Source organism: Alligator sinensis, unplaced genomic scaffold (assembly GCF_000455745.1).
Source record: "Alligator sinensis unplaced genomic scaffold, ASM45574v1 scaffold952_1, whole genome shotgun sequence".
In the NCBI taxonomy this organism is placed as follows: domain Eukaryota; kingdom Metazoa; phylum Chordata; order Crocodylia; family Alligatoridae; genus Alligator; species Alligator sinensis.
The window spans coordinates 202,690-216,988 of NW_005841999.1; the positions used below are offsets into that span (position 1 = coordinate 202,690).

Sequence of the window (14,299 nt, forward strand, 5' to 3'; positions counted from 1 at the left end):
TTCCTGCTTATGCAGGGGGTCGGACTCGATGATCTATTGAGGTCCCTTCCGACCCTAACATCTATGAATCTATGAAACTAAATTAGGGTTCCACAGCCCCATGGAGTGCAGCCTGGCAGTGGAAAGCAGGCAGAGCCAGGGCTGCACTCCTCCTCCTGCCACCAGGCTGAGGTCCATGGAGCTGCAGAGCCGCTTGGGGCACAGTCCTGGCTCTCCCCTGCCTCCTGCCACCAGACCAGATGACAGGAGGCTGCCGCTGCTGCCTGGGGCTAGTGGCAGCCTCAGTCTTCCCTGGCTCTGGGTGCAGGCTGCACCCAGCGCCGGTCCCAGGCAGCAGCAACCTTCTGTCATTTGGTACACAGATCTGGGGGCCCACACTCCCGGGAGGAGTCCGGCGCAGCCCTGCAGCCCTCCCAGGGGTGCAGGCCCCTGGATCAGCGCGCCGGATGACAGGAGGCTGCCAGAAAGTGTTATGAGTTTTGCTTTTTGCGGTTTGAGCTGCAGTTTCTGAAAAACCTCTGCACCTATCTCCTTGAAACTTGGCAGGCTTCATGCCCTCAGAGGGGGCTAACATCCCTGCAATTGTCATCCGAATCAGGCAAGAAATGACAAAGTTTTAGGCATTTCATGATTCCTCATTATAGCCTGTGGGCAAAAGGTCGAAACAGCGAAACAATTTCGATGAAACGGAACGGGACAGTGGTTTGAAACAAAAATGAAACAACAAAATGAAACACTGTCCCTTCAAAACAGCAAAATGGACATCAAAACGAAATGATGATGTTTCATACAGCCCTAATATTTAATGCACATAAGATTATGGTCAAATTTGTTTACTAAACATGGTTCTCTCAGTATTTAGAGAAATGGGTCAAAAGCTGGTATTATTATATTAATCTGTTATTTTAAAATTAAAGCATCTAGGAGCTGTAGCTGTGGACCAAGACCACATTATGCAAATGGAGAACACAAAAGACAGTCTCTATGATCCAGAGAGATTACATTTGAAGTAACAGTACTTGTTTTACTTGCATCAGAAGTAAGGTCGCTGTCTGCAAACATGTGTTCTGAGCAGGTGGCAAGGAAGATTCTGGCACCCGATATAAAAAGCTCCTGGACTTCCTGCTGTCCTTAAAAAAGCAACAGAGAGAGGAGGGTATCATGTAGTCTCCTTTGCTGTGCTTCACCTGGAACCATTCTAGCCAGTTTGGCACCATTCCACTGAATCGCTGCCCTGGTCCTTCAGTTGGCAGCTCAGCTGACATGAAAGTTCAGTTTACCACGTATGCCAGAAACATATTTTCATTTCATTAGAATTCAGAAACGCTGACAACCAACAGGAGTTAAGGTGTGCCATTCATTGTACTAAACCTATTTGCCCTGCCTCTCTCTCTCTGAGATTTTAATATTAGTTTCTTATATTTGTGTCTTATTTGGAGATTTTGGTTTTAGATTCTCTCTCTATATATCTATATTAATATCTATATATTATTCTTTCAGTCATGGTTACTTAACTGACTTAAAATGAATGACCTTTGATAAAACAGAAAGCTGTTTACATGTAAGGTGTAGTATACAAAGCAAAACCCTAACTTTATTATTATGTAGGTAACTATATAAATGAAAAGTGGCACACTTCCTGTGTCTTGTCAAAGAAATTTATTTTTAAACAATATATAAAGTATATTATGAAAGATGATCCTTTGAGGATATAACTGTAATTGGTAGAATTGGTGAGAGAGCACGGCTGGCACTGAGAGAGCAACATTTGGGTCTCTTGCCCTCTTTTGTGTTAACCACCTGTTCTTTTAATATCAGCTAGACTAGCCATTTCTCTAGAGTAGGGATGGGCAAAATGCGGCCCACCAGGCCATTCTATCCAGCCTGCGGGGCCCCTAAAAAATTTAGAAAATTAATATTTATCTGCCCTGGGCTGCCTGTCATGCGGTTCTCGATAGCTTGCCAAAACTCAGGAAGTGGCCCCTGCCCAAAATAGTTGCCCGCCTCTGCCCTAGAGGCAGAGGCAGATTGTGGTAGTTTTTAACCAGTTGATATTTAGATATAACCTACAAGTTATGGCCTAGAGGATGTAACTTTGAGGCTAGTTAATTTCCTGCTAAGGTTCTAGTGAAGCTGCCAAGTGTTCCTGTGATGGGTGAGAATCAGGGAGAGTTTGTGAATGCCAGCAGGAGAGTTAGGTTACTGCATCTTGCCCCATCTGCTATTTCCCCTTACCTGGCCTTTTCCATGATAAAGGGTAAAGGTCAGAGGGTAGAACAGCAGGAGGGGATGTTATGGTGGGCTACAGGCCTCCAAACCAAGGGGAAGAGGTGGATGGAGAGGTCTTCTTTAAACAAGTGCCTGAAGCTTCCTAATCGCAGGACTTGCTTCTCATGGAGGACTCTAGTTATTGGGACATGTGCTAGAAGGAAAATCACAGCAGTGCACAAGCAGTCCAGCAAGATCCTGGAGTGTGTTGGAATTAACTTTTTGACTCAGATGGTAGAGGCCGATGAGGGGGTTGGAGGGGAGCTCTTCTTGACTTACTGCTTACAAAAAAGGGAGGAATTGCTTGAGAATACAAAGGTGGTGACAGTGACCATGAAATGATAAAGTTCAAAATCCTAAGGTGAGGAAGGAAGGAGAACACCAGAATAAGACCACTGGACTTAGAAGAGAAAACGTTAATAAACTCAGGGACCCGCTGGGCAGGATCCCTTAGGGGCAAGTCTGAGAGGAAAAGGAGTCTAGAAGAACTGGCTGTCCTTTAAGGGTTTAGGAGAAAGCTATCCCAATGAGACAGAAGAATGGGAAGTGCAACAGGAGACTAGCCTGGCTAGACAGTGGTCTCTTCAAGGAGTTGAAACTAAAAAACCCTCCAAAACAAACAAAAAAGCCATGTAAACAAAAGGTTAGGATTTTGCTTTGTGTAGTGCACCTTTACATGTGAACAGTTTGCTTTTTTATCAAAGGTCCTATATTTCAAGTTAGTTAAGTATCCATTCTCTCTTATTATGATTTTGTTTCCTATAAAATGTGGAAACTTGGTCATTGCTAGGGAATTGTATAAGAGTATTGCACAGGTAGGGCAAAATAGACCAAGGCACAGGTTGAGATGCAGCTTGCAAGTGACATAAGGCAATAAAAAGGGATTTTACAGATATGTGCAAAGTTGGAGGAAGACCAGAGAAACTATAGGTCCTTTACTGAATTTGGAAGACAACCTAGTTACAGAAGATTTGGAGAAGGGTAAAGTACTTCATGCCTTTCTTTCTTCAGTTTTCACAAATAGGGGCAGCTACCAGATAGTGAGTGCAGTTGGCAGCAGTGGTAGGGAAGGAGACAATCAGCCTAGAGTAAGGCAGAACAGGTGGTGGATTTCTTAGAGAAGCTAGATGCTTTCAAGTGTGCAGGGCTGGATAGGATGCACCTGAGGGTACTGAAGGAATTGGCTTAGGCAGTTTCAGAGCTGTTAACTATCCTTTTTTAGAACTTATGGAGGTCAGGTGAGGTCTTGGGTCGCTGGAAAAGAGCAAATATAGTGTCAGTCTTTAAAACAGGGAAAGATGATGATCCAGAGAACAACAGACCAGTCAGCCTCACCTCTGTATCTGGCAAGATCATGGAACATGTCCTCCATTGTGAAGCACCTAGAGGAGGACAAGGGCTGTGTACACACATTCAGATCATCCAAGACAACTCTTGTTTTTCTCAGGGAAAAACTGACCTGTACGGAAGTTCAGACAGAGAAGCAAAGAGCCTACAGTGCAGCTGCTGGGCCTCCAGGGGTCCCTAGAGCATGCAGCCCAGAATGCTTTGCAGGTTTTTTAAGTGCAGGTAGGTAGGAATCATCAGGGTCAGGGTAGGTGGGGACAGGGTCTGTGCTGTTCACGAAGTCCTCCAGCCTTTCTCCTTCCCCATGTTGTGTTGGAGCCCAGCGAAGGGTGGGCAGGGTGAATGGTTGTATGCTTCCCTGCAACCAAATGCTCCAGTGTGATTCAGTTAGGGAATAAGCTGGGAGCAGAGCACGCCCCTTAAGTGCTTTAGCATTGGGCTTTTCTGGCCCAAAGCATGTGGGGGAGGGAGATGGAGAAGCAGCAAAGCACACTGGCTGCCCGTTCAGAAGATCAGTCTCCTGAGTGAGATTCTCCAGAGAGCCACTTCACTTAAGCTGTTTCCAAATTATTTTTCTTCCAGAGTGGCCACTTTTAATCTGGGAGAAAAATTATGAACGTCTGTATGCTTTTAGTTTCTCCAGAGAGAGCAGGGACTCTCCTTAGAGAAACTGAACATCTCTCCAAGCTCAAGGTGCTCAGAAACAGTCAGAATGGATTCACAAAGAGCAAGTACTGCCTGAACAGCCTGACTTCCTTCTATAAGGTGACATGTGCTATAGATGTGGGAAGAACACTGGATGTGGTATACTTGACTTTAGCAAGGCTTTTGACACTGTCTTCCATAACATTCTCATTAATAAGCTAAGGAATCAGAAGTTCGTAGACCTTAACTGCCTGAGGCTACAAGTGAGAGAGGATCAATGGAAAAAACCCTAGTCATACCCAGTTCACTCTCCCTTTCAGCATCCACTCTAGGCCACTGTGTGACACAGGATGCTGGGCAAGATGGACCTATGGTCTGATCCAGTAAATGGCAATTCTTATGTTCTTATGGCTACACAAAAGTACTATAAGGTGAATACATAACTGGTTGGATTGTTGTACTCGGTGAGTAGTAGTTCTTAATGGCTCAGTGTCTAGTTGAGAGGAGGGATCAAGTGGGGTTCCCCAGGGGTCTGTCCTGGGTCTAGTATTGTTCAACCTCGTCCTTAATGATTTTGGTGATGTGATTGAGCGGACACTTAGCAAATTTGCAAATGACACTAAGTTGGATGGAGTTGAAGACTCTCTGGAGATGGTAGGACTAGGATGCAGAAATGACCTGGATAGACTGGAGAAATGGTCTGCAATCAATCTGATGAGATTCAACAAGGACAAGTGCAAAGTCCTCCATTTGGGATGGAATACATGCATACACAAGTACAGACTGGGGAATGACTGGTTAGGCTGCAGTACTGCAGAGAAGGACTGGTGGGTGATGGTGGACCATAAGTTCACTATGGGACAACAGTGTGCTCTTGTTGCAAAAACAACCCCCCCCCCACAACAAAACAAAACAAAACAAAACAAAACAAAAAAAAAACCAACAACACCCTGGCTTGTATTAACAAGAGTGTCATGTCCAAATCAAAGGAAGTCTTCCATTCTACTTAGCACTAGTCAGGCTTCACCTGGAGTACTGTGTCCAGTGTTGGGTCCCACACCTCAAGAATGACGAGAACAGTTTGGAAGAAGTCCAGCACAGGGCAACAAAAAGGATCGGGGTCCGATTTCTGACAAGACTTATGAGGAAAGGCTGAAAGAACAAGGGATATTTAGTTTGGAGAAAAGAAGACTATGGCAGGATTTGATAATAGTTTTCAAGTACCTGAAGGATAATTATAGAGTGGATGGAGATGGGCTTTTCTCTGTGGCTGTAGGGGACAGGACTGGAAGTAATGTCCTCAAGCTGTACCAGGGGAAGTTTAGGCTGAAGAATAAGAGGAACTTTCTGACTGTGTGTGTGGTCAGGCATTGGAACAGGCTACCTAGAGATGCTGTGAAATCTCCATCATTTCAAGAGCAGGTTAGTCAGACACTTGGCTGAGATGGTTTAGTTAGGGCTGGTCTTGCCTTGAGCAGGGGGCTGGACTAGATGACGTTATGAGGTCCCTTCTAGTTCTACTTCTTTCCTATGATCCTGTGATAGCCACTCAACTAGTTCCTCAACTCTGACTCCAGGAATTAGCCACTTTCACTTCTATCTGCTGTAACTAATGCATAAGAGTTTGTAGGTGTGGCAGGCCAGTAGGGGGTGGTCCTGCATTGAGCCACCTGCCTCACTGTACCCTACCATCTTCCAGGCTCCAAGTGCCTCCCTGGGGGCACCTCACATCCGGCCGACCCCCTACCTGGAGCTCACTCGCAAGCCTGGGGGTAATGCCGACACCACCCAGTAACTGTATACCCAGGAGCATGCTAGCTGCTAAGAATATGCAGGGTCTAGCAATCTTTTCAGTAGATGGGGGTGAATTAAATGGTCACAGCAGGGTCTAAAGAAAAGCAGAAAGCTGAGGGAGCATTTAAGAAGGCTGTAGAGAGAGCTTCTTTATGAAGAAGACAGGTACAATAATAATTGTTTTAACTATCATTTAATTTGGGCTAAATCTGTTTCTTTTCCAGACCTGAAGGCGGCCCTTTTTTTTGTGCCTGGTAGCTTAATAACTCTCCCAACAATAAATTGGTCTAATCTGAGCTCACAGATCTTGCTTATCTAGTTTTTAGAGTTCTCTGTGGGACTGGCTATACTTATTTAAAAGATCTGCTTTGCCTCCCTAACCTTTTACCCCCAGGACCTATCCTACTGGGAGAATTGGGAGTGCAAGACTTTCACAGGAAGACTTTAACTAGGAAATTCACCAGTTTAAAAAATAACCTCAGACTGTGTGGCATTAAAGACTAATCTTTTTAACCTTCAGTAAGCTCCTTGTACACAGATATTCATGTTCTTTCTTTCACAAACATGTACACAAAAACACTCCCAATACCACTCTGTTCATACTGAAATACTTGATGCTCGCTTCCTATCAGGTGTTCACGTAGAGCCAAAGCTGCACGTGAAGTGTGGACTACTCCTTTGGGAGCTCAGAGGATCAGCTCTGAGGCCTGAAAATACTCGGGTTATTGCAGTAACATTAAAATAAATAGACATAAAATAGATTTGACAATAACTTTTATGTAAGGCACTAAATGCTTGTTAATGCACTTAAAACTTGTTTGCAACACCTCATAAACTAAACTGGGGTTTTTAAGTGTAGGCGTTTCCTTTAATCTTTAAATTATCCTGATTCTAAGTTTAAATTTTAAATTGTGAAGTACTTTTAACAAGATATCCTTCTAGCTTAGGAGTGGGTAAAATGGTGGATCCTGCTGGCGGCCAGACTCCATTTTCTAGCAGCTTCTACCCGCATTGCTATGGCCAGTTTCCATGGAGAACCCAGTAGCAGTGCCACCATGACAGCGAGGGACCAGGGTTTCCATGGAGTGCTGACAGGGCACGTGGCTGGGCTGGGAGGGTTTCCGTGGCTGAGGCTGGAATCTTGCAGTGGTGACAGCATGGTCCAGAGCTGGAGCAATGCCTGCACGCCCCTGCCCAGGGTGTGCGGGCAGCGGGTTGCAGCTCTTCTCCAGTTCCATACCATGCTGTCATGGCTACAAGATCCCAGCCCTGGAGCAGCTCCCTGCCCAGCTGCGTGGCCTGCCAGTGCTGCTGGAGGTGGTCTCCATGGAAACCCTGGCCCCATACTGGGTCTCCATGGAAACCGGCTGCAGGGATGTGGTTGGGGCTGCTGGGAAATGGAGTCTGCCATGGGCCAGACTTTGCCTGCCCCTGTTATAGCTGTTACTTTTGTCAACAGAACATCTGCAAAACTGACCTCAAAGTCTTTTCAAAGGTAAGATGGTCTTTAAAAAGCCATTGCTTCTCAAATAAAAATAGAATGTGAGAAGCATATAAAATAACTATGGTATTAGACTACTTGGGACTACTTAACCAGCAGATGCAGCCTCTAGTGGGTGGGTTTTTCTAGCAGCTGTTCATTCCTGGACTTTCTTTGTGCTACTGTCTCTTTTCTCATGTTCTCGTATCTAGTAATGTTCTCAACACTTGTACAGAATGCACTTCAGCTGTAACTTATTTTTTACCCTAACACTTTCATAATGCAGTGTTTTCTGAATAGTTTTTGTGTCAATAAGCACCTGTTTGGCTAAAAGAATCCTAGAGGATCAAGGCAGTAATAGTTAGAGAGCCAGAAATATTTGACCAGGCTTTTTGTTTGGTTTTTTTTTGGCTTTAGTGGAGACGCTTTGCAAGTGATATATCCAAACAATTCAGAAGATTGTTTGAGTTTTGTGCTCTTCAGCATGGCTATTAAATGTCATAAAATGTGTCTCCTTTCTTTTCTTAGTAAGAAGTTCATGCATTTTCTGTGTGTAAAAACTTAAAACTCTATTGTTTAAATTAAAAAAAAAAAAGGTTGTTATGGATGAAATCTTATGTGCACAATTTAAAAATTCAAAGTTACGATTATTGCTTCAATTCTAGATCAGTTATATTGTTCACATGCAGTTCTAATAAAGACACTTCCATTTTGTTGTTTAAAATAAAACTTGAAAAATTTTTTGTCTTTTGATTTTTTTCCAACGTGAAACAGTAACATTTGTCTTTATTAGTTATCATTGTAGATCCACCTTTTGGTTAGGGGGAAAGAATATGTTTTGCTTAGGAATTTATAAAGCAGCCCGTCCTGTTTTATCTAGATGCTAAAATACCACATCTCCTGTACATTAATTTAATCTAACATGAATAATTTATTGATGTTTCAGCAGTAAGGCCGTTGAGCTGCTTGTCAAGGATTACCAGAGAGCAGGGTGATTTATGCTCTTACTTTTGGTTCCTTCCTACCAATGTGCAATCTAACAACTTTCAGGAAATTCTACAGTTTAGAGCATGCACAAAGTAGTGCTACAACATCTTACTGCGTTAACTTGCAATGGAGGCTGGAAACTGTATGATCTTTAATTAGCAAGAGATCTTGTTAAATACCAATATCAATGCCAGCTGGTTAGTGTGGGAGAATCAAACTGGCTTTATCTGTCAATCAGGATAAAGATTTTTTTTTTTAACTCGCATAACAAGATTTGCTACAGACAACAATATTTGGTCTTGGTTGGCATATCTTTAAATAAGGAAATCATCTAGCATTCAGAAATAGTATTTCTTAATGAAAAGATCAAATAGCGTCACTACTATTGAAGTCCAACATTGCTTGAAGTTCAACATTGAGAAATGTAAAGTGCTGCACCTCCGGAGGAGCAACCCCCAACACACCTCCAGGCTTGGCAGCACCAAACTGACCAGCACCACAAATGAAGGGGACCTAAGGGTAATAATAGACCACAGTATGAATATGAGCTGGTAGTGCAATGCTGTAGCCAGTAGGGCAAATAATACTCTGGCATGCATCAATTGATGCATCTCCAAGAAAGCCAAGGAGGTGATTCTTCCACTCTACTCAGCACTGGTGAGACCGCAGCTGGAGTACTGCATCCAGTTCTGGGCACCACACTTTAACGAGGACATGGACAAGTTTGAGAGAGACCAAAAAAGCGCCACCAATATGATCATAGTCCTAAAAGGCAAGCCATATGAGGAAAGTCTGAGGGATCTGGGACTCTTCAGCCTGAGGAAAAGAAGGCTGAGAGGGGATCTGGTAGCAGCTTACCGCTACACTAGGGGAGTACATCAAGGGCTCGGTGAGCAACTGTTCACCAGGGCACCTGAGGGGAAAACCAGGAGTAATGTCCACGAACTCCTGGAAGATCGATTCAGGCTCAACATTAGGAAAAACCTCTTCACAGCCAGAGTGTCCAGACTGTGGAATCAGCTCCCTGCAGTGGTGATGCAGTCACCTACCCTGGAGATCTTCAAGAGGAGACTGGGCAGTCACCTGGCTGGGGTCACCTGACCCCAGTTGTCTTTCCTGCTTGGTGCAGGGGGCTGGCCCCGATGAGCTTCCAAGGTCCCTTCCGGCCTTACAATCTATGAAACCTTAAAAATGTAAATTGCTAATAAAACTAGTAAACTGCTAATAAAACCTCTAACTAAGAGTCCTATAAAAATATACTGAAAAACTGAAATGGCTGTGGTATTTCAGGTGCTATGTCTGGTAGAAGTCATCTGCTCAAGGATCAGTTTTTTAGAAAAAACTGCATCAGTGCTAAAATTTGTTTAGGTTTTTTTTTCCTCTTGAAAAGGTTACCCCCAGTGTCCAAATATCAACAAGTTGGCAAAATGTATTGGTTTCATGGGTGACTGGTGCCTCCCAAGTCTGGGGGGGTCCCCCAGCAGCCAATCACTGAGCCAGTGGTGAAACCAGAAGTACACTTCTACCAGTACTTCCAGTTTCGCTGCTGGCGCTTCCAGGGGATGCATGGCTGAATCCTACGTCCCCTACGTGTCGCCAATTATTGGTTTAATTTAAAAACTTAAAATTATTGTAACATGTTCTATTCAAAGTGTAGGAGCACAAATATTCCAGAATGACCAAACTTTTCATTTCTACCTTCATCTCGAGTCCTAGAATGCTTTTCTTCTGTTGTGGTGGTTCTGAAACTTTTCTATAATGTGAACTTCACATTAATACAGGGATTTTTTGTGACACCTCTGATTGTCAATGGTATAGGCTAGTTTGTTTTTTTTTCCTCTCTTTCAGAACCGCATAACCAAGGCTCCATGAACTTTTGTAGCAAGCTAGAACTAAATTCTGTGTCAGTTCTGTATCTGTTCTGTGGCACCATGATGCAACAAACTGGAAATTATGATGCTGCTCCATTTTCATTAAAAATAGTTTAAATTACATTATTCCTCTTACTTAATTGATTTAGTAGCCCCTGTCACTCCTCCCTATGTGAGAAAAAATATACATTATGTCAAATTAAGATTTTTATTTATTTATTTATTTTTAGTTTTCAATGGGCTGTAGATTTTTGTTTTAAATACACATTACTATATAGCTGTTGTCAAGGAATAGCTAGAGATTGTGAGGAGGGTAATAGTGCTATTGGGACTTTTTACATGAGAAGATACTGGAGGCATTTTTCTTGTGAGATAAACACAGTATGCCTGAGTGTCAGTTACAATAAAATGACTCCACAGTGGACTTTGTGTACATGAGAATTAGGCCCATCTTGATGTTCCCGCTAAAATATTCAGTATGTAATGAAATGGTTAACAATGTTGACACTTGCACTGTCATCGATAGGTCACTGAATTCACATCACAGACATGAATGTGGCAGTTCAGATTCTCTATGCAGCTTTTACAGACTGTCTGAAGACCTGGGTATATCAGAAACACAAGGCAATTTTGGCTTACTCTCAGTTCATGTTTTAGGGTTTTCTTTCGCAATAACAAGAGAGGAAAAACTTTGTTTTTAATGGAAAGTTTAGCTTGGAAAACAATTCTGCAGTAAGGCTAGATTGAATGGAAAATTCTGCAGCCAGACTTTATCTATTTGCAGCTCCCTTTTACAGAGCTGTTACAGCTGCAGCAATTGTTTATGTAGAAAAGTAATAGTATAATACGTTTAATGCAACTGTAGGTGGGAATTAATGCATATTATGAGCTAGAAATAAGGAGGAGGCAGCAGCATATTACAAAGCTTGCTGTCTTCAGACTTCCAGCAAGTACTCTGTGGACCACACTTTGGGAACTTTTGCTATCCCCTGTTCTACAAATTCTAGTACAGGATATGGGGGTTTTTTATGCCTGAACAATCCATCTAGAATGTTGCAATAATTTTGTTTCCATCAAAGAAAAAGTAGGTTAGCAGGGAGAGAAGAGGCCATAAAATTAAAGTATTTAACATGAGAATTAGAATGTGTATCAATGAAATTGCGTTTAAAAATTGCACTCAGTCTAACTAAAATTGAATGCAGCATAAGAAATATCTAGCAAAATGTTTGTCCAGAATTTTAGTATTTTCCTCATAGGGCCTTCTCAAACACAGATACATATTCTGCATGAGTTTTAAGCTGCTATTCTAAAGCTATAACTAATAGAACCATAACCACTGAAATAAGAGTTATGTGGATTGGAGCATTTCAGCTGATGAGTAAACTGTTCCAATAAAGCTGGCATCTAGCCATATTGGTATGTAATAGTGTTTTTTTTTTTAATAAAGAATTGCCATAGTAACTGATCTGGATGACATTGAGAAGTTGGTTGCTGCTGACTGTTGGAAGTGAAACAGACTTTTAACAGTACATGTGTAATGCCTGAAGGTAAAGTAACTCGAGATAAATGCTTGTGCTCCAGTGAGAGTGTTGCATGAGGCACATCAAGCCAAGGTCTGACTTAACAACTTATGAATTTAATCCTTCTGTGAAAGTGCTTCTGTATGATGAAAATAAAACCATAGGCACTAGTGGTATGTGTAGTGACTTCAAATCTGAAAGAAAGTAAATGAAAATTGAGAGAATCTATTGTAGATTTAAATAAGGGTGATTTAGGCACAAAATTAGGATTTTCAACCAAACTTACATGCCAATAGAAGTATTTTCTAGGCATTTTGGGGGAATGGAGGAGAAGGGATGTTTTGATTGCTGAAAAGGTAAATCTAAAGTAAAACAACAACTTTGGTTGGAAAAAGAACCTAAATTTAATTTGATGATTGATCCATCTGAATGAAATACAAAAAGTGGATGGGGGGGTACACATGCATATACAGAAATAAATATATTGAATGTCCCTGTTTAGCAAGAATTCCAGTCTGTTTTTCTTATAAATGCAGCTACTAGGATATCACTGAATATCAATTGTATATGAAAAATATATATATTAGTAGAAATAAAAAACCTGCAATAAAATTTATTGACTATTTCTTGGAAGGATTTGACAGTTAGAAACTAACAGATTAACCCAATTAAGATTTTTTTCTTTAAAATCAGCTTCTAATTTTGTTTTGGGTAAAATAAGTAATATTTTCTGGTTACTATATTTACTACTGAAAGGCTTATTAAGTCTTAGCTGAGGATTTAAATTAATCTAGCAATGTAGTAGATTTCTTTGATGGAGTCAGGGAAGAGACGAAACCCATAGAGAAATTTTGCCTTATTTTTTCCAATTAAACTTTCTTATGTTGTAAAAGTAGTTGAAGCACTTATAAGGCCACCTTCTCAGGAGAAGCAAGATAGTTTAGCAAACACATGTTGAGGAATTAAAGTAGGATACAGTAGTTTTTTTACGCATGATTGTATGTAGCATTCTAGGTGTCTCACCAAAACAAGTACTCTAATAAGTATGAAGTTGTCAATGAATTTGCTGTATCATAAGTTGGTTAACCACTTTTATATGCAAAAATACTGTATCTAAGATCTTGCTGCACAGTTAAAGGAAGGCTTTCTAAAAAAAATCCACTTACGTTCAAAATTAACCGCTAAATTGGAGATTTAGACAGTCAAAGAAAATGGCAAACTAGTAAACAGTCTTTTCATTTTTAAGATAAAGATACAGACATCACTGTGAAGGATAATACCGATGATTTCTGCCTGCGAGATACATTGAGCATTGCATCAACAGACTCCTTTGTTTCAGCAGCTGAGGTAAGTGTCTGAAGGATTCTTTAACAATTCTAGAGTCTCTGTTTTTAATCAAAGTAAATAGAAGACTCCTAGTTACTCACTATTGTAAACTAAAAGCACCAATAATTTTGTGCAGAAAATCAGTTGCATAGTACGTGAAAATGTATAACTGCAAATAACTTGCTAGTATTTTAAATAATGCGATTAAAATCACATGTACATCTCGCTTCTGAACTTAAAGTGCTCCCCCCCCCCTTCTGCTATCTTATTTCCTGAATCCTTTTAAAAATGAATGCCATATAGTATAAATAACAGCCTTCCATGGCTCTCCGGCTTTAACCACCTATAAAAATTCAGATTACTGAGGAAGCAAAATTAGGTGGGATCATACCAATCCATTTAACTCTTGACTGCATTTTTTTCCTGTGCAACATTTCTATAATCAAAAGGCTTCTGGAGAAGAATGTTCATTTGTGCAGTGAATTTTCTAAAACGGATTGACTGGCAGCTACCTGCTTTAGTAAGTTTTATTGGCACTACAGGGAGAATATATCATTAAAGTGGAATTGGCCCCCTTCAGCCCTCCTGTACAAGAAAATCAAAGGAGACTTAAAGAAGTCATTTGACCTTTGGTTGTTTGAATGTCACCTCTTAGCTCTAATTTGCTAATGCTCCTTAATTAGTAATGAGAGGATTTTCATAAAAAAAGATAGTTGCAGTTAATCACTTTCCCCCCTCTCTCTCATTTTTATAATTCCCTGAGTTAAGTACCTCAAAATAACATTCACTGTTAGGTTTAAAAGTTATTTCTAGCAAATAATGTCAACCAGACTAGTTGCCTTTCCTGTGATTTGGATTAAAACATTATCAAAGATCATTTCAGCTAAGTGAACTCTTGTCAGTTCTTGAGAGAGGCTACAGTACAAAATGTCCCTGCATATCTTTTTTCCTGAGCTTTTCCACTATTTATGCCAATTTACAGGAAGCAAGAGAATCTAGTCTGCTTTTTTGTATCTTTTTTTTAACAGGCAGGAATGCAGTGACTTGGTAAGACTCGTTTC

General features: G+C 41.2%; 1 protein-coding gene across 1 annotated transcript in view; it reads left to right on the top strand.

Moving 5' to 3' along the window:
* The window catches only part of MIGA1 (mitoguardin 1), a 58,754-nt gene that overhangs the window by 22,228 nt on the left and 22,227 nt on the right, over window positions 1–14,299 (top strand). The window contains exon 8 of the mRNA XM_006021602.3: window positions 13,159–13,259. Coding sequence (XP_006021664.1) covers window positions 13,159–13,259 — 101 coding nt within the window. The remainder of the gene's footprint in view (window positions 1–13,158; window positions 13,260–14,299) is intronic.